The 20727-nt window shown below is 50.5% G+C and overlaps 1 protein-coding gene across 4 annotated transcripts in view; it reads right to left on the reverse strand.

The window, feature by feature from the left end:
- Positions 1-20727, reverse strand: part of LRRC20 (leucine rich repeat containing 20) — a 118466-nt gene that overhangs the window by 27973 nt on the left and 69766 nt on the right. For all 4 annotated transcript variants that reach the window (XM_044239687.1, XM_044239686.1, XM_044239689.1 and 1 more), the window contains one exon: positions 14353-14502. In XM_044239687.1, coding sequence (XP_044095622.1) covers positions 14353-14502 — 150 coding nt within the window. The remainder of the gene's footprint in view (positions 1-14352; positions 14503-20727) is intronic.

Raw genomic sequence — 20727 nt, forward strand, 5'->3', positions numbered from 1 at the left:
CAGTGCAGGCTGTCACAGGTCCCTCAGGGAGCCTGTCCGGCCCATGAGGTAGCTGCTGGTGACAGAGAGGGCAGTCTCGAGGGCACGGTGCCATGTGCTAAGCTCGGTAGCACATGCCAGTCAGTGTTCTAGCAGGGAGGTGGCAGATGTCAACTGTCCCCAGGTTTGTTTTCATTCCCATGGTTGGGAATGCCAACTCTGGGAAGGCCTTCCCACACCTGAGTGCTGGACCCTCCCCTCCCGGAATGTGCCACATTCCCCTAGCAGCTCTTGCCCGCTAGGTTCACAGATGACATAGGTACAGCCCCACGTAGACAGGGGAGGCCATACGGTACGCGTGTGACCGTGCCAGGCTCCAGGGTCTGGAACCTGTAGGTTCAGTCAGGCTCTGCCACTTCCTGATTACATGACCTTGGCAAATTGTGTATCTTGGCCTCAATTTCTTCATCTGTAAGATGAGGACAGTACTAGACTCTTCTATAGGACTGCTGTGAATTTAAGTGAATTAATACACAAAAAAGGCTCTGAATAGCGCCAGGCACACAGTCAGCCCTGTGTAAGTATGTGAGACAGACAGACGGACAGACAGATGTGGCAGATGATGTCAGGTACTGCCAGTGAACACAGAAGTCCAGTTAGAAAAGAGTTAACCTGCTAGGCATGTATTTCTAACTGCCCAAACCTGGAAGAGAATGCTCTTTGCCTGAAGCGACAGTGAACACGGAGGACTTTGGGGAGCAGTGGGGAGCTGAGAAGCATGGCCCAGAATCATAGCAATGGGGGCGGGGAAAGGAATCTCCCTTTTCTTTGTTTTGTTATCCTCAATTTTTTTTTAAAAAGATTTTTATTTATTTATTTGATAGACAGAGAGAGATCACAAGTAGGCAGAGAGGCAGAGAGTAGGCACCCAGGTGCCCCGTTATCCTCAATCTTTAAAAAAAATTATTTATTTATTTGACAGAGGGAGACACAGCAAGAGAGAGAACACAAGCAGTGGGAGAGGGAGAAGCAGGCTCCCACTGAGCAAGGAGCCCGATGCGGGGCTCAATCCCAGGACCCTGAGCCAAAGGCAGATGCTTAACGACTAAGCCACCCAGGCGCCAATCCTCAATTTTTGACATGTCCCAAATTGCTATTTAAAAAAAAAAAAAAAGAGACTCTCATGAAAGCATTTTGGACCTGAGTCTAATGACAGCCCCAAACTGCCTCAGAACTGGGAGAAGCAGCCACCACTGCAGGCAGCTACTGGGTGCCCAGCACCAGGCCTGACTCAGAGAGGATGCTCTGGAAAGACCTGACAGATAAGAAACAAAAAGATTGCCATAGGCTGACTTGACCACAAATGCCCCAAATTCTTCTTGCTGCTCCCAGCCTGACACAGGGCTAACCCCAAATCATGGTGTGTGTGAATGTGAACAACCCATCTGAAATTTGATAGGAATGAGTGTTGCCTTTTCCCAGAATGGGGTCCAACCAAATGGAGTCAAAACAGAAAGTCCCTAGGGCCAAAGGAGCTTAGGAAGAAGAGCCTGCTGTTCAGAGTGGTTCTCGGGCAAACCTTTCTGGAGGCAGGAATGTCTTGTTGGGCTTGTACTTTTTAATTAATCATGTTGGGTGATGGTGCAGTCTTGGCCTTCTGATAACCTAGGCCCTCCACAGGTAGGGACTTGACATTTTGTAAAGCTTGGAAGAGTTAAGTCTTTCATGGGTCTGTCATCATTCTCTGCATTCAACTCTGCTTATAAAGTTCTTCACCCACCCTTTTGGAAGCAGCCCACAGTGTTTTTGGAATGAGACAGATGCAATGTCAGATTTCAGCTGCCCCACTCCCTAGCTGTGTGATGTTGAGCAAATCACCAAACCTCTCTGAGTCATTTTGTTCATCTCTAAAAGAGATGATAAAAGTCACCTCTGCCAAGGTGCTAGGAAAACTGAAGGTGATGATACTTGTACAGTGCCTGGCACATAGTAGGTGCTCAAAACACTCTTAACTCTGTCCTTGCCTAAGGTATAGGAAAGAGAAAGGACGTAAATCATTTTACAGTCCAGAAAACCCAGATCATAGGTGTGTGGTGGCCCCTGCCCCGGGGTGACCAGGAACTGGAGAGAGCAGGGATTTGATAAGGGTCAGGTCTTTCCATCTACTGAACCCATAGCACTGTTCGTAGTTCCAGGCCCGGCTCAAGAAATGTGTACAGAGCTTTCCAGGCAGAGAGAGCTCCCGTCCACCTGCTCCTCCCGCAGCTGGAAGAGGAGGGCCGGTGATTCTACAAAAGCCTCCCGATGACGTTCATTCTAGGAGCGTGAGAGGGAAGAATATATGCAGAGCCCTTGAGTCATAGGTGGGGCAAGACAGAGACGCAGAGAAAAGCTACTGAACAGCAGGAAAGAGATGGGGCAGGGCATGCAGAGCATTTATGAGAGTGCCATCAGTCAGATAAAAGGCTTGCTAGCTCCCTGGCTCTGGGGGACCCCCCACCCCGGGCTGATCCCGGCAGGGCTCCCAGCAGAGGGGCTCACCTTGCTCTTCCGCCTTGAGCCTGTGCCAAACGGGCTTCCCAGAGACGGGTCTTCAGCCTTCCTCAGACTCCGCCCCTCCTTCCACTCCACCCAGCCCTGGCCCCATCTTGGTGTCTGGATGCCTCCCCCTTCCCGGAGGATAGGGGGTGCTCATTCCATTTCCCCTTCCCTTGTCTATGAATCTCCAGGAACATGGGGAGCATCTGCAGAGACCCTGTCTGTGCCATCACGACGCTAAAGGCAATGCAGGGCCCAGCCCTCGGTCATCACTGAAGGCAGCAGGAAGCCTAGCACTCAGCGGGTCTGATCACTGTTGCAGAAACCAAACGCCATGCCCATTGGAACTACAGCATTTTGTTGTTTTAGCTCCTGAGATTTGGGATTATTGGTTCTTGAGGTGCAGCTGGCCCATCCCGACTGATAATGGTTTGTTGAACTTCAGATGCGTATTCTTGCTTACAAAAGCAGTGCGCGCTCGTTGTAGAAATAAAGACCTCACAAAAACACAGGGCAGAAGAAGATGAAACTCCCAAGTATTTCCACCCCTAGAGAGTATCAGAGTTGTTTGCTCTTCATTCTTCCATTTTTTTTAAGTATATACTCACGGATGGATGGATAGATTAAAAAAAAAAAAACGCAAAAATGTAGGGTTACCTGCATTGGTTTCGACTCAGGTCCTGAGCCCCATGTCAGCAGGGGGTCTGTTTCCCCTCTACCCTTCCCCCAGCCCCAATCAATCAATCAATCAGTGTTTTTTAAAAATGCAATCATAGACTATACACTCTTTTGAGACCCGCCTTTTTCACTCAACAGAGCTTAGGCAGCCTTCCAAGGCATCGGTTACTGCATCCTCTGGGGATCACAGCTCTAAAGATTAAGAAAATTGTGGATACAGGCAGCCCGGCCCCAGCTTCCAGCCCCCCAGGAAAGGCTGCTCTCTGAAGTCCGGACTTCTTTAGCCGCAGGCTCTTGAAGAGGAAAGGCTCCAGCAAGGAGGCGGGGCTGGATCTGCAGGGAAGGTGGCCTCTCTCACAGCTCAGAAACTTTTCTGAAAAGTGTGAGGCCCCAGGAAAGGCAGATCTTGCACCCTTGGCGGATGGGTCCTTAAAGGCCTTAAGCTCATCAAAGGGGCTGCATTGAAGCTGGGGCCCAAGGTGAGGGCTTTCCACTGCTGAGCTTCAAAGGGGGCCTGGAGGTGCTCCTGAGAGGCCGAGGCTGTGTCAGGCCCCTTGGGTAAATCGGTGAATCGGTAAATCAGACTCCTGCTGCCTTGGCTAAGTGTTGTGGTGCTAGGCTGGAGTTGGGGAGGGATTCCAGGAAAGAGCTCACCTGCTGGACACCAAAAGTTCAGCTCATGGGGTCTGGGGCTGATAAAAAAAATTAATAAGGACATGGGATGCTTGGGTGGTTGCGTCTGCCTTCGGCTCAGGTCATGATCCCACGGTCCTGGGATTGAGTCCCGCATCGGGCTCCCTGCTTGGTGGGGAGCCTGCTTCTCTCTCTGCCTCTGCCCCCTGCTTGTACTCTCTCTCTCTCTCACATGAATAAATAAAATATTTTTTTAAAAAGTAATAAGGACACTAAAAGCTCTTGAGCACTGCTGTGTTTCACGTACTTGTTCTCAGGGCTTCCCTGCAATCAATGTGTTCATTTTCTCATAACTTATGAGCCCCAGTTTGCAGAGAGATAAAGTAATGTGTCCCAGGTCAAACCCCAACCTCTCCCCCAGGTCTGACTTTCCTCCCCCAATTCCCAAAACCAGGATTTGAACCCCCGAGAGAAGAGGGCCACTCAGGCACCTTGTCTTTTCCAGCGCTGTTTCTCTAACCCTGCCGTTCTCAGAGAAGAGACTGGGCAAATCCCTATTTCTGACCTGGACGGAGTCCCTCTCCTCCCGTGTCTGTGGCCTCCTGCTGAGGCCCCCCGAGAAGGTCTCCCATGCCGTGGACAGCAGGGCTGAGAGGGCGCCCTGACAGAGGGCTGTGAACTGCAGACAGGCTGCCTGATAGGATTAGTTAAGCAGCCCCTAGACACTCAGCCTGGCACTTGAACATGAAATGGACACCCTCTGAAAAGTAAAAGCCCTCAATCAATGGCATTCTTTCTGTTAAGGAGGTATAAGACCCATGAGACTTAATTCTTGGAATTTGGAGCCTTTGCTGGAAACCAAATTGAAAGCAAACATTAAAGCAGGAATCGAAAGGGAAAATAAAAGAAAAGGTGGGTGTGGCTGGGACACGTGACTTATGGGAAAGTCACTGAGACACGGTGCCACCGGAACAGCCCACATTCCCTCACTTGACCCCCACTCACTGGGCACCTGCCATGGGGTTAACTGCTGTATGACCATGGGGAGGGTGCGGGGAACACTAGTGTCTCCCCTTAACAAGCTTATACACGTGTGTGTGTGTGGGGACAAATAAATAAGTAAGATTATTTCAGATGGCTAGGAAGGCACTTAAGATCAGAGTGAAGAATGAGAAGGAAAGAGCCCAGGGGAAAGCTATCAGGAAATCACACGTACAGGGCCCCAAAGTAGGGAAGACCTGACACACCCAAGGAACAGAAAAGGGGGCAGTGTGTCGGGAGAGGGGAGCAAAAGAAGAACACTGTTGGGGGGGCCGGGACCAGGTTAGACAGGACCCCAGAGACGTCTGGAAGACAGTGGGTTTACTCTCCGTCAGATAGGAAGCCAAGGGAAGCATTTCGAGAGTAAGTCTGCATGTTTTGTGTTGATTTTGTATCTCTGGGAGCTTGCTGAACTCATTAATGCGTTCTAGGAGGGTTTTTTTGTTTTGATTTTGTTTTGTTTTGTTTTGTAGATTCATTGGAGTTTTCTATGCAGACAATCATGTCATGTGCAAATCATGGCAATTTTTTAAAAAAAGATTTTATTTACTTGAGAGAGAGAGAGCATGCCCACAAGCAGGGGAAAGGGGCAGAGGCAGAAGGAGAAGCAGGCTTCTCACAGACAGGGGAGCCTGGTGCAGGGCTCGACCCCAGGACCCTGAGATCATGACCTGAGCTGACACTTAACCGACTGAGACACCCAGGTGCCCCAAAGAGGGGCAGTTTTATTTCGTAATTTCTAATCTATGCCTTTCTTTATCTTGTCGTGGTGTAGTAGTTAAAACTTTCAGGATAGGGGTAGACATCCTGGCCTTGTTCTCAGATTTACAGGGAAAACATTTCAACATTAAGTCTGATGTTAGCTGTAGGACTTTTCTAGATGTGCTTCACCAATTTAAGGCACTTCCCTTGTACTCCTAGTCCGTCAAATGCTTTATCTTTATCAACAAATAGGATCACATGATTCTTTTTCTTTAGTCTTTGATATGATAGAAAACACTGATTTTTCAAAAGCTTTTCAAATGACACATCTGGAAAATGAATAAATCCCACTTGCACATCTGGAAAAATGAATAAATCCCACTTGGCTGTGGCACGTAATGCTTTTTATACTTTACTGTATTTGATCACTAATGTGTTGCTGAAAATTACTGTGTCTAAGTTCATGAAAGACACCAGCTGATAGTTTTCTTTGAAGACCATCTTTATCTAAATTTGAAATCAAAGCTCCACGGGCTTCATAGCATGGGCTGGAAAGAATGCCCTTCCTTTTTCTTTTCTGGAAGAGGCTATGTAAAATTGATGCTAGTTCTTGTTTAAACATTTCGTAGAGTTCTCCAGTGAAATCAACTGGGCTTAGAGAGTGTATTTTTTTTTTCTTTTTTAAAAAAATTTACATTCAATTAGCCAACACATGAATTTCAGATGCAGTGTTCAGTAATTCGTCAGTTGCGTGTCACCCCTAGCTGGGCTAGGGAATTTACAGAGTTTCCAAATGCCACATTGTTCACAGTGGACTTGGTGAGTTTTGAGCAGGAACCAAGCCAAGGAGCAGCAGCTCCCAGGCCCCCATTAAAAGGGGAGGGAGGGCAAAGCACACAGGTTTCTTGGGATGGAATCCACCACACCCATCCAAGTTCTAGCCCTGTCTAACCCCGGGACGTTATGTCGCCCTACCCTGGATGCCTGAGGTGTTCTCTGATGTATCCACGTCAGAGGAAGAACAAAGGTGTGGCGAGACCCCAGCTACCCGGTGTGCTGGTGGGCTAAGCTTCCAGAAACCCAACGCAGCAGCCACGGCTGGCCCTGCTGCTTAACCCGGGGGCCACGACACACTTCTACATTGTTGAGTCACAACGGTGCACTGGCCTGGCCAGTCTCTCTTGTGGACGCAGAGGGCTGAGGTCCTCTGGCCCCATAGGGCAGTGTGAGTGGGGGCGCCGTGTGTTTCTTTCTGCTCCCTCTTATGCCAGGGCTCAGAGTCCAACTACCTGGGCTCCCAGCATGGATGGGGGCTCTGGGAGAAAACCTATTCCGTCCAGCTCCCAACACTGTCCGCGGTCTAGGAGCAGCCCGTCATGACATTCCCTTATTTATCATCCCTGCTGAAGTGTGTGTTCTGGTGTTTGCTTAATGGACCTCTCCTCCCCCAAGTTCTTCTTATTACTTCCGCATTCTCCTCATCTTGGACAACAGCCAGGTCTGACTCCGAGGCCTTGGACTGACCCCAGGGGATGGAGGAAGCCTGCTGATTCCATGAAAGGGCAGACGAAGCCGGCCTGCAGTAATTAGGCAAGCCAGGCAGCAAGGGACTGTGCCGGCCCCAGAAACACCTGCCCGCTGAGGATCCATCAGCACCTTGGCCGTGACCCTGCGTCAATGAGCAATCATGTTCCTGTCTGCAAGGGCCCCCTGCGGGGCAGCGGGCTGGTGGGGTGAGGCCGTCAGTGTCCTTCCATTGGTCCACGCTTGGCACACAGACAGCTGCTGGCCACAGTGAACAGAGGGGCCAAGAGACAAGTCAGGTCTCTAAAAGACACATCTGCATGGACGGACAAAAGGAAGGGGAGGGAAACCGGGTCTGGAACTCATGAAAGCCAAGTTGCTAACCATCTGCCTCAGGAAAAGAATAAGGGGAGTCTCCTTGTACCAACAGGGGCCACCTGCTAAAATATACTGCTAAGTGAAAAAGACAAGTAGCAAAACAAGAAGCTCCACAAAGGGATTCTGGCTGTGGGCCCGCAGTCCCAACCCTCCTTCCTCGAGGTGAGGCCTGGGGCAAGTTCCTGATCCCGTCCCTGCCCCAGGTTCCTCATCAGAAACAAAGTGATGATCAAGGTAGAGATTTAAATGACTTCATACTTGCAAAGTGCTTTTCCTAGTACCTGCCCTTGGCAATACACCATAAATGTGACAAACATTTAAATACATTTATGTTCACACTGGCATGGATTATCTCTAGAACTGGTAAAGTAAGTTGCCTATGGGTGGAGGAAATGGGTATCTGGAGATGGGAATAAGAAGGAGACTTATTCTCCCCTATTTCCCTCTCTGACCCTTGGAATACTGTACTGTGTGTATATAAGGAAGCCTTACAGTCTTACAGTGACTAGAGAAATGGATGGGGAGTGGAGCGCTCAGAGCAGTTCAATCATTTGCTCAAGGTCACACAGCTGGGAAATGCCAGGGCGAGGTTTTTGGACCCCAGTGGTAAACCAATTCCTCCAGGGTCCTAGCACAGTGGCTGGCAAAGTGCGGCCGCAGACAGCTGAGCAAATAAGGAATGGCAGAAGTGCCATCCATCAGAGGGCCAGCTGAGAAATCCTGAAAGCCACCCACAGATGGCTCGGTGGTATCTCTAGTGCTTCAGGCCTTTTGGACTGAGACTTTGCAGTAACTTCCATTAAGAGGTAGAGCCTAGTTCCCACCTCTTGAACCTGGGTTGGCCCCGTGACCCCTCTGACCCATGGAACGCAGCAGACATGACTTCGGGGCCATCAAGCTGGGCACTACCCACAATTCCTTCCTTGGGGAGTCCAGCCACTGTGCCGTGAGGAAGTCCAAGCAGATCTGAGCCCACAGAGATCGAGGCCCTGGAGGCTGAGGGGCCTCCCTGCCCAGACAGGTGACCTCAGTCTACACTATCAAGCAGAACCACCAGCAGAGACCAGTCGGCCCACAGAGCTGGAGAGAATAGCACACTACTGTTTGAGACCAATTAACCTTAGGGTGCTTTGACACGCAGTAATAGAGCAAAGAAACAGGGCTTCTGTTGCCAAGGATCCTCCTGGAGCAACGCACACTTGCCTAGACCTTCTAAGGACAGCTGGTCCCACCCTGCCGCATCCCAGCTCGGGGCTACACGGGAGTGGAAAGAAAGCAGGTCTTCTGCTCTGCCCCACTGTGACAGTTCAACCTGCTACTGGGGGTCTGAGCAAGACCCACAGAGGAGTTTTGAGCACCAGCTGCCTTGAGCCCATGTGCCCTAGGAGGGATCAAACGCTGGGAGGCACCGAGGGAAACACGCCGCAGAGAAGGGGCCATGGTGGGTCTTTGGAGAAGGTTTCTCCTTCGGGGCACAGTCCTGTGGGAGTCGAGTGAGAGAAGAGGAAAAGCAAGCAGAGTGGGGACACTGAGGCAGGAGCCCCCTGCCACTCTGTTGTGATGAATGACTACAAACTAGGCAGCGCAAAACAAGACACGCTTCTCTTCTTACAGCTCTGGAGCTCAGAAGACCACGGTCCGTCTCAGATGACTACAAGCAAGTTACAAAGCTATGTATGGTCTAGAGTTTCTAGAGGAGAGTCCGTGCCTTGACCTTCCTGGCTTCTAGGCCCTTGAGGTCATACCGCTCCAGTCTCTGCTTCTACCATCCTGTCTCCTTCTCGGGCCCTTCTGCCTCGTGAAGACCGTCGGGAGGACATCCATGCCCCTCCCACTTAACCCGGGATCTCTCTCCAAGTCCGGGTCCTCAGCTTATTCCCATCCGCAAAGCCTCTTTTGCTGCATAAGATAACAGAGTCATAGGTGCTGAGAACTAGGACGTGGACATCTGTGGGAGGGGTCATTACTCCACCGACCAGGTGATGGGAAGTCGCTCATTCGCAGCTCAGCGCGTCATTTTGAACACCCGCTGCTGGGGGCCAGGTCCTGTGGTGGAAGGTGCTGGAGCTGCAGCGCCCCACCCCAGGGGTGTACACAGATGAACTCAGCCAGTCTACACAGGAGCCCTAGGAGGTAAAGCCTTTACCATCACCATTCCATGATACTAAGGGGGAAACTGAGGCATAGGGCCATTCAACAACCTGCCCAGGCTTAGAGAGCTAGTAAGTGGCAAAGAGCCTTAGTCAGGGCCCCAACCAGGAACAGATGGCACCCTCCAATTAGGACAATTATGAAGGCTTTATTTGCAAGGAGCTGTTTACAAAGGCATAGGGAGCTGTAGGGGAATGTCAAAGGATCATGCAGGAACCCTGGGTACAGAGCAGGGAGCTCACCACCCACAGCAACCCTGGGATGAGACAGTCATGTGGAGGCTGCCTCGAGGGAAGTGACCTCGGGATGAGGTGGGCCTCATGGGAGGTATTCACTGAGCTGCTTCTCTCTCACCCCCTGATCTCCTGCGGGGCTCCCCAGCAGCCACCTCCAACCACAGTCACAGGGGAAGAGAGAGTAGGATCAGAGGGAAACAGGAGACAGCAAGCCCCAGAACTGGGTGTCCATGCTTTGAACACCGAACAGCCTGGCCCCTCGTCTTGGTGTCCCCCCCCCACCCAGTTCCTATGTTGAAGCTCTAGCCCCCTGTACCTCACAGTGTGACTGTGTTGGGAGGCAAGGTCTTTTCTGAAGAAACCCAACCTTCCGACTCCTCAATGTCTGACTCCCAGCTGCCAGGACTGCGGGCAATGAATGTCTGTTGGTGGAGGCCTGGGCGGTGGTGTTCTGTTCTGGCAGCCCCAGCGACCTGATGCTCGCACACGAGGCAGCCCTGACTTTCGCCTCCTCGGCCCACCCACCACACTTGCAGTGAATGCCTGCCGTGCCACCCCTCGGGGCTTAGGTGGCGGTCTGCTTCCACACCCGCCTCCCCTGAGAGACTGGGGACTCCTTAAGGACCACGTCTAGGTCTTTGTCATCCTGTCCACCCCAGATGGCTGGTGCTAGGAGGGTTAACTGAGATGACACGTGTCAGTCCCTCCGCGAGAAGCTTTGAGGGCTAAGTGCCCCGCAAATCTGGACCCTCGGGTTACTACTCACGTGTCCGTGCCCACAGTCAGGCCACAACAGGTGCACCCGAGGACCTGCTGCACAGAGCTGAGAGGCCGGCTGTGAGCAACTGAACAGACACACAAACAGCAGCCAGGTCGCTTATGAAGACAGCACGCCGACCCCCACCCTGCAGCCCCCCACCCAGGGAACCAACCCAGCCTCTGTGGGAACTGGCCCCGGCTGCCAGTCTGTTCTCACTCATACTCGCAGGGACTCAGATGGCAGTCTCTCCAGGAAGCCAGCTATGACTCCCAGAACAATCAGCCCCCAAAATGGCCAGGACTTGATTACCAACAGATGTTCTCCTTAATTCTTGTTCCAATGTCCAACTTCGGGTCAACTGGAGAAAGGCAAAAATGTACCCAAACCAATCCCACAGGATGCTTGCTGCGAGCTGGCCTGCCTCCAGCTCCCCTCTCCCCTGCAAGCGGGGCACAGCCTTCCCTTTTATCCTCTTCCCTTTTATCCCACTCCTCTGCCTGCCTTTGAGTCTCTGCCAGATGCCAGTGACAGCTGCTGACTCCCCACCCCCCACCACCGCACCAGAGCCAGTTCTGAATAAACAGCCTCTGCTTCTCATCTGGGTGGCTTTTGTGGATTTCCACAGGTGTGCAGGCCCTGGGCACAGTCATAAGAAGAGCTGAATGGCTCAGATTGGGAGGAAGTGGGGAGACGGGCACCTGGGAGAACAGGGAACAGAGGAGCCGGAGTCAGACAATGAGACACCCTCCATAGGGCGCACCTGCCCTTTGCACAGATTCCATTGGTGCCGTGGGCTTTCTTGGGTTTTGCTTTCTTCTTCTAGAACATGGGTAAAGGGCATCAAGGTGATGGAGTCATTTAACGATGACCCAACTCTGAGGGGGCTAGGAGCCTGACAGAAGCCAGTCCCCAGGGCGCCCACCGGAGACAATGTGGCAGGTGGAGAGGAGAGAGACGGCTTTCTCCTCAGCACCGAGGCAGTCTGCCTCCTCTGTCAAGAACCAAGAAGAGGAAGCTGGCAAGCCAGCAAAGCCTTATTCAAGCTTCCCCTTCATTTATAAAGGGGGAGGGGAGCATTTTTTCGATTTGAAAGAGAAACCACAAATCCTGGCCGGGGCCCAGGGCCATCGCTCGGGGAGCCAGGTGCCGCTCTCAGCTCCAGCCCCTCCCTGCCCCTGGTCACCAGCCCACCATCGGCTGCTGCCACCGCCACCGCCACCTCTGTGAGGTCCGATGACTGTGCACAGCACAGCTTTCCCTTTGTGATCAGGGCGGCGTGGGGGAGGGCGGCCAGCCACACACGGAGGGAGTGCAAACTGCATCCTTGAACGGACATCTGACCGGAAGGGTATTATGAGAAATAATTCTGTAGCGAAGGCACAAAGGTGCGGGACTCCAGGCGCGTTTCTCTGGCATGTGTCACCATGCCCCCTAGAGAGGGCCTACTTATTCATCCCCCAAGGCGCTGCCAAATGTCAAGTCCTTTGAAAGTCCTTGCTTTCCATGCCCACCTGCCGCCCACGCCACTCATGCCACAGGGAGCATGGCAACGTTTCCCATGCCACAGGGAGCATGGCGACGTTTCCTTCCCAGCGGCCTTAGCACGCCATCCATACCAGTGCACAGGAGACCCTGGGCTCCTTAAGGAACACCCTGGCCTACCAGTCTCTTCCCCAGCCTCCAGACACACACCTGGAACACTGCAGGGACCCAAGGGAAAGCGGAATGAAGGGAAACACAAGCGAACTCGGGCGTTAGCTGGCTGGCCTTCCTGGAGATCCCTGCCAAGCCCTGCCATGCAGTTTTGATCCTTCTACTCTCCTCTGGGAAGCAAACATCTCTAGGGGACCCATGGGCTACTACAGGAGGGCCCGGAAAGACAGCCCTAGCCTACACAGTGGAGCATGTGGGTATGTGGCTCTGAGATTCCTAACAAGCCTTCTCTCCCTGACTTTCCTTTCCCAGCCACCAAAGGACGTGGCAGAGACATCTCTAATCATGGGAGAGTCTTCCAACTTACAGCCCACGGGCTGGATCCACCACGCAGGAGTTTTATCGGCTTCCAGACTATATAAAAATTGGTACAGCCCCCATTAAGCCCCTCTCTCTAGCTTCTACTGAATAAAACAGAACATTCTTGTGGCATATCTGGCTGAAGCTAAGTGGGGTGTGTTTTAGTTTGTCACAGTACCCCCCCACCTGCCGTCCAAGCTCAAGTCCTGATGCTCATCGCTCACACGCTAGTCTCTTAGGTATTTGCGTGTATAACCCGAGCCAAGGCCTCAGCTTCGGCATTTCAGAACTACAGGAACAGGTTTTAAAACGTGCTCACAGGGCGCCTGGGTGGCTCAGTGGGTTAGGCCGCTGCCTTTGGCTCAGGTCATGATCTCAGGGTCCTGGGATCGAGTCCCACATCGGGCTCTCTGCTCAGCAGGGAGCCTGCTTCCTCTTCTCTCTCTCTGCCTGCCTCTCTGCCTACTTGTGATCTGTCTCTGTCAAATAAATAAAATCTTTAAAAAAAAAAACCAAAAACGTGCTCACAAGGCCCAGGCCCATACTCAGACATTCTGGCTCAATTGGCCGTGGGGTAAAGCTAAGGTGACTATGTTTGTGGAAAGTGCCCCAGATGATTCTAATTTCCACCAGGGCCAAGCACAGTGGTCCACAGGGCCTGCAGGCTGTGAGGGCCCCTCTTGCCCATGCAGAGAAGCAGCCACGAGAAAAGGGCAGAAGACAGGGAAAGTTAGCCTGGTTCAAAGTACCCAGGGTGCTTCCAGGGAGCCAAGTGCTGCCCTAGGATCCACCATCCCCCAGGGGTTTAGGCCCCAAAGCATCGAGTCCTGTGAGCGTCACTCAGAAATGACAACACAGACCAATCCCTCCCCACTGGGCCACGTGTGTGCAGCTAGCCGGTGGCCTTTCCAGGCCCTGCCTGTAGACCATTCCCGAGCCTTATACCACCTGCTTCTTGTCCCAGGGCTGTGTTTGCCAAGCCATGCCTCCCTCTCCCCTCGGGGCTCTGCCTGATGCCCTCACCTCCCCTACGAGGCCTGGAATCAGCCGTATGAGGCCTCCTGCTGCATCAGCATGTGACTTACTGGTTGCTCGCAACAGGCCCTGACCTGTCTCATGCCCCTACCAGACAGAATTCCAGAAGGTAGGAGTCGCCTCTCCTCTGCTCCCTGGGTCCTCCCCAGTTTTCTCACCCATGGTTCACCGAGCGGCAGGGGACTCTCGTGCAAGGTAGAGGGGCTGCTCTGCAGGGAAGAGCGGAGCAGGCACTGCAGCGGCCACCACACCCGGCTCGCCCAGCCAGAGGAGCCGTTTCAAGAGAATCCCTGATACCACCTGCCGGCCGCAAGGCGTGCAGGAAACCAGGGCTAGGGTGGTAAGTACAAAGAGGACTGGTTCAAGCCTACTGAGAAATAACTACTTAAGGGCGTCAGGACCCCACACCGTCCTCTGGTCTGCTCTGAATGAGACAGTCACTCCGGGACCCCACACCCTTGACCATCGGTCGATCTGATTCACAGCCAGCTAGACGGAGGAGCAATGCTTACAGTCCTCCAGGCCATAGGGACGACATGGTTCCAGCCTCGAAGCCTCTCCCCGGAATGATTTCCAGAGTCTAGCTGACCGGACCCTGGCCCGAGTGGACACTGTCCACACAGAGCTGGCACCTGAGGGCCAAGGGCTGGCCATGCCCTCCCAGCGGGGCCAAGCAGGGCCTACCTCGGAGCTGACAGAACGTGGTCATGAACTTGCTGGTGAGGGACTTGAGCTCGTTGTTGGCCAGCGTGATGAGGTGGATCTGGTCGGTGACATTCCGCAGGACCTTGTAGATGCCAATGGGGAAGGAAACCAGTTTGCACTCGGCCAGATCTGCAGCCAGAGAGCAGAGACAGAGCAGAGTCAGCCCTGGCTGCTCGGGGACTCGCCCCACACCGTGAGGCCCCTGACCCCGCCTCTGCTCCCCACCTCCTTTCTCTCTTGCCCGTCTCCCCTGTGCCAGGCTCAGAATTCTGCCCTCCCTCTCCCAAGAGCCCTCATCACCATGGGTCATAGCCCTCTCTCTCTGGCACCCAGAACCGTGGGTTTGGAACCATCAACCAAGCCGAGTTGTCAGGAAAGTTAAATATGAAAAAGACTCAACGTGCTAACAAAATGCCTGGCAGGTGCGCAGTGGGGGTGGGGATGCCGTTTCTAACCACCTCCTCCACTTTACCCTCCCCTTCCCACTCTACCCAAATCCTCTCTATGCTTCAAGGCCAGCTCCCATCCACCTCTTTGGAAATCTTCCTGACCTTTCCCCATTACTGGGATCATCCTCCTCCAACCCATGAATCCCAGGAGCACTAACCAACTCATCTGGGAGCAGGGCCTGGGAGCTGAAGTACAACAGGAGTAGCCGTGCCCGCTCAAGACCACGGACACTCACAGTGGCGGCCTTGAGCCCTGTGAGTCTGCCGTCGCCAGAGACCTCGCGGTGACGCCACCGTCTCCACACTACTTTGTAACAGTCACCTTGGAAAACGGACGGCTCACACAGACTGTGTGGTCTGCCCTTCCTCCCAGCCCTGAGCCTCTGAAGGCCAGCCTGAGCCAGAGGCAGCTGGGCAGGCCCCGTGGAGCATAGTCCGGCCCTTTCCCAAATGGGTAAGCCCGGTGTTACCCTGTGACCCAGCAAGTCCACTCCAGGGGTCCACCGGAGAGAACTGAAGACACTGCACACGGGGGCGTTACTCCCACGTGCAAACCACCGCCTGTCCATCCACAGAATGACTGGCTAAGCAAAATGTAGTATCATCCATCAAAAAGATTATCGTTTGTCCAGAAAAAGAAGCAAAGTACCCATACGAGCCAGAGTGTGGATAACCCTTGACAACCGGAGGCTCCGCGGCAAGAACCAGTCAGAAAATGATCACAGATTTTATGAGGCCATTGACACGAAATATCCAAAGCGGGCGGATGTCTAGACATGGAAGGTAGGGCAGTGGCTGCCTAGGGCTGGAGAGCCTGGGGGTCAGCAGCTAGGGGCAGGGGTTCTAACACTGGATGCTGATGACAGTTGCACAGCTCCAGGAATGTGCCCGAAACACTGAACTGTTTGAGTACATATGACAGCAGGGACGCACTAAAGGCACAGAAGCTCAGAAATTAGGTTCTCCAACTGCACACTACGTCACTTAAAGTCCCCGAGCCTCAGTTTCCTCATCTGCAGAACAGGCGTGCTAATACCACTGACCAAGCAGAGTTGTCAGGAAAGTGAAATATGAAAAAGACTCAATGTGCTAACAAAATGCCTGGCAGGTGCACAGTGGGGGTGGGGATGCCGTTTCTAACCACCTCCTCCACTTCACCCTCCCCTTCCCACTCTACCCAAATCCTCTCTATGCTTCAAGGCCAGCTCCCATCCCACCTCATTGGAAATCTTCCTGAACCATCCCCATTACTGGGATCACCCTCCTCCAACCCATGAATCCCAGGAGCACTAACCAACTCAGACAGCACTGTCCAGTCTCTTTGCAAACTTGTCTTGGCCCCAAAGAGGCTGGACTCCCCTGGGCCTCTAAGCCTTTAAAGATTGCTCCAAAATAAATATGCAAAATTTAGTTAATATTCCTACATGCCAGTAATGATAAGTAGTTTTTATAGATTCCATTCTGAACAGCAACAGTAAATGGAAAGTCTGTCAAAATATTCATAATTGGGGGGTGCCTGGGTGTCTCAGTGGGTTAAGCCTCTGCCTTTGGCTCAGGTCATGATCTCGGGGTTCTGGGATTGAGCTCCACATTGGGCTCTCTGCTCAGCGGGGGGCCTGCTTCCCCCTTCCCCTCTGCCTGCCGCTCTGCCTACTTGTGATCTCTCTCTCTCTGTCAGATAAATGGATAGAATCATTAAAAAAAAAAATCATAATTGAAGCCCTTCTCCCTCAACCACCTCATAGAATTTCTACTCTTGCTCTAGGAGCAGCTCAAATGCCACCTCCTCTAAAAACCTTTTCTGGCTGCTCTAGGCAGTTAGTGGCTCCAGGCTTGGAGTCTCAGAGCAGGAATGAGACCTCTTCATCTTGTGCCATGGTAACCTTGTTTTTTGTCTGCTTTCCCACTGGACTGGGAAGACCTCCAGAGCACAGAGCTGGCAGTGTCCCAGCATGCTCGGAGGGTAAAGTAGGGGGACTGGCAACCTCACAGAGCTGGGCTGGGAAAGGAAAGGGGACAGATGGGGCAAGGGCAGAAGTCTAGACAATTGAGAATCCATAGGTGTCTTCTGTAGGGCACGCTATTAAGAAGTGTCCTAGGGCACCTGGGTGGCTTGGTTGGTTAAGCATCTGGCTCTTGATTTTGGCCCAGGTCATGGTCTTGGGGTTGTGGGACAGAGCCCCGAGTGGGGCTCTGAGCTCACTGGGGAGTCTGCATGAGTGACTCTAGCCCTGCCACTGTCCAATGTCAGGCACTGGCTCTTACATCAGCCAGTAGGCCTGACAGAAGAGGGTCTGAGGTCCTGCTAGGGAGGAATGAATCCCCTGGAAGTCAGGCTTTCGAGATCAAGGGTTGGAAATAGACTAGCCCTGTAGGCTCAAAGTTTGGAGCAGGCTAGGGATTCTAGAAAGAACAAACACATCCAAACAATTAGTCTCCTAGTACTTTGTGGCAGATGTGCAATGGGCTAGAGCTAGAAAAGAATTTTGTTGTGGTTGTAAATCATAGCAGCCCCTTTGGGTAAAAGCGACAGATCTCATTCAAGCTAGAGGCAACATCAAGGAAAATGTCAGAAGCTTTCCCTTGAAAGCAAAGAGCAAAATAAAGAATGCCTTCCATCACCAGTATCTCTGAATATGATCTTGGAAGTTTTGGCCAAAGAAACAAAAGACACAAACACTGGAAACAGACAGAATGATTATCATGCACATATGAAATGACTGTGTGACCTCAAAAAACCAAAGCAGTCATCTGAAAAACTACACAAATTAAAAAGGTCTCAGCAAAGTGGCTAATCAAAATACATATGCAAAATTCAGTAGTAGTCCCACACGTCAGCAATAAAATATAATTTTTAAAGAGCCTACTTCAAACAGCAATAATAATATGAAATATATAGAGATAACCAGAATGGAAAATGTATCTAACCAATATTAAGGAGAAAAGTGCACAAAGATGTCTTTGGAACTAGAGGGTATTATGCTAAGCGAAATAAGTCAATCACAGAAAGACAAATACCATAGGATCTCACTCATATGTGGAATTTAAGAAACAAAACAGATGAACATAGGAGAAGGGAAGGAAAAGTAAAATAAGATGAAATCAGAGAAGGAGACAAACCAAAGGAGACTCACTTATAGGGGCCAAACTGAGGGTAGCCAGACGGAAGGTGCCTGCAGGGGATGGGCTACAGGGGTGATGGTTGTTAATGAGGGCATGTGACGGAATGAGCACTGGGTGTTACATCCAACTGATGAAACACTAACTTTTACTCCTGAAACTAATAATACACTCTATGTCAACTAAATTGAATTTAAATTTTCAAAAAATTAAGAAATACTAAAAAGAATAGACTTGGATGTGAACATACAGAACATGCTCGCTAGTGACAAAAATTGAAATGATAGTAATTTGTTTCAGAAATCACTTTATAGGGGCACCTGTGTGGCTCAGTGGGTTAAAGCCTCTGCCTTCAGCTCAGGTCATGATCTCAGGGTCCTGGGATCGAGCCCCACATCGGGCTTTCTGCTCAGCAGGGAGCCTGCTTCTCCCTCTCTCTCTCTGCCTGCCTCTCTGCCCACTTGTGATCTCTGTCAAATAAATAAGTAAAATCTTTAAAAAAAAAAAGAAATCACTTTATAGATTGTATAATGTAATTCCTACTGAAAATCCAGAAAGTTTTTTAGTTTTTTAACTTTAAAACCCAAAACCGTTTATTGAAATGCTTTTAAATTTCAGCTAGGGAATTAAGCAAGCAAGGCTCCCTAAGAGAGGAGAAGGTTAAGGGGATGACCAATATTTTAAGACTACAATAATTACAACAGAGGGCAACAGGAAAAATATATTATAGAAAGAAAATAGTTTGGAAAATGTAGCCTATAAAAAACATGTTACAATTTAATAAACACCAAAGAAGACCTCATAAATAAATTGGGGAAGGGAAGGATTAATAACTGATATCACAACAGCCAATTAAGAATTCTGGGAAAACAAAAGAGACTCTCAATTAACCTAAGAATCAAAGTAAACTTAGGACACCTGGGTGGCTCAGTCAGTTTGGGGTCAGACTCTTGATTTCAGTTCAGGTCATGATCTCAGAGTTGTGAAATCAAGTCCCACGTCATGGAGCCTGCTTAAGATTCTCTCTCTCCGGGGCGCCTTGGTGGCTCAGTGGGTTAAGCCGCTGCCTTCGACTCAGGTCATGATCCCAGGGTCCTGGAATCGAGTCCCACATCGGGCTCTCTGCTCAGCAGGGAGCCTGCTTCCCTCTCTCTCTCTCTGCCTGCCTCTCTGTCTACTTGTAATCTCTGTCTGTTAAATAAACAAATAAAATCTTAAAAAAAAAAAAGATTCTCTCTCTCCTTCTCCTTCTGACCTCCCCCTCTTCCCTATTTAAAAAAAAAAAAGAATCAGAAGTAAATTCTAGAATTACACTTGAAATATTTTTGAAGTCAAACAAAAAATCACAAGTGAGCAGAATTTAGTATTTATACAACCTCCTAAGTGAAGATGACTAGAAAGTCACCGATAAGCAGTAACAGAATCACAACGAACAGATCAACAGACCTACTGCATAAACCACACAGCACACTTGGATGTTTAAAAAAAAATAAGGCAACAGACTGCGAAAAGGATTTATAGATAGGATAAAGAGCTATGTTCAGGGGTGCCTGGCTGGCTCAGTTGGTTGAGCATACAACTCTTTTTTTTTTTTTTAAGATTTTATTTATTGGGCGCCTGGGTGGCTCAGTGGGTTAAGCCGCTGCCTTCGGCTCAGGTCATGATCTCAGGGTCCTGGGATCGAGTCCCACATCGGGCTCTCTGCTCAGCAGGGAGTCTGCTTCCCCCTCTCTCTCTCTCTGCCTGCCTCTCTGCCTACTTGTGATCTCTCTCTAAAAAATAAAAAAATAAAAAAAATTAAAAAAAATATTTTATTTATTTATTTGACAGAGATCACAAGTAGGCAGAGAGGCAGGCAGAGAGAGAGGAAGGGAAGCAGGCTCCCCGCTGAGCAGAGAGCCCGACGCGATGCTGCGGGGCTCGATCCCAGTATCCTGGGGTCATGACCTGGGCCGAAGGCAGAGGCTTAACCCACTGAGCCACCCAGGTGCCCCGAGCATACAACTCTTGATCGCAGGATTGTGAGTTTAAGTCCCTGTTGGGTATAGAGATTACTTAAATAAATAAACTTTAAAAAAAAGTTATTTTTGGGGCACCTGGGTTGCTCAGTTGGATAAGTGTCTGACTCCTGGTTTTGGCTCAGGTCATGATCTTAGGAGTATGAGATCGAGCCCTACGTAGGGCTCCACGCTTGAAAATTTCTCTCCCCCTCTCTGTCTCTCCAGCTTAGGCGCTCTCTTATAAATAAATAAATAAATATTTTTAAAAAAAAGTTATCTTTATTATTTAAAGTTCTCAACATAATTCAATTTTAAAAAATGAAGACCACCAGGGAGAGATAAGAAAAGAACATATGGTGTTTGCAAGCGGAAAAATATAATTAGTAAACAAATAAACATATGGCTCCCCATGTACTGTCAAACTGCTTTCCAGAGTATTTATACCAATTAACATACATCCTGTCCAATAAGTAAGAGGATCATTAAAAAAAATCTTTGCTAATATAATCAGGGGAAATGGCATCCCTTGCTTTTAATCAGCAAGTCTTTCAATAATGAGATGGATTATCTTTCATGGGTAATTACCCATTTTTATTTCCCCTGTGACAGATCCTGTTCACATCTCTTGCCTTTTTTCTATCTGGACTTCGGGCATTTCTCCCCCACCCTCTCCAATGTCGGTAGACTTTCTTAAGTAGTATTGTTGACCTACGTTTGTCCATTGTTTTTCTTGTTTAATAATTCAAGTTATAGCATTTTAAAAAGCAGAATAAAAAATTATATGC

Source organism: Neovison vison, chromosome 2 (assembly GCF_020171115.1).
Source record: "Neovison vison isolate M4711 chromosome 2, ASM_NN_V1, whole genome shotgun sequence".
In the NCBI taxonomy this organism is placed as follows: domain Eukaryota; kingdom Metazoa; phylum Chordata; class Mammalia; order Carnivora; family Mustelidae; genus Neogale; species Neogale vison.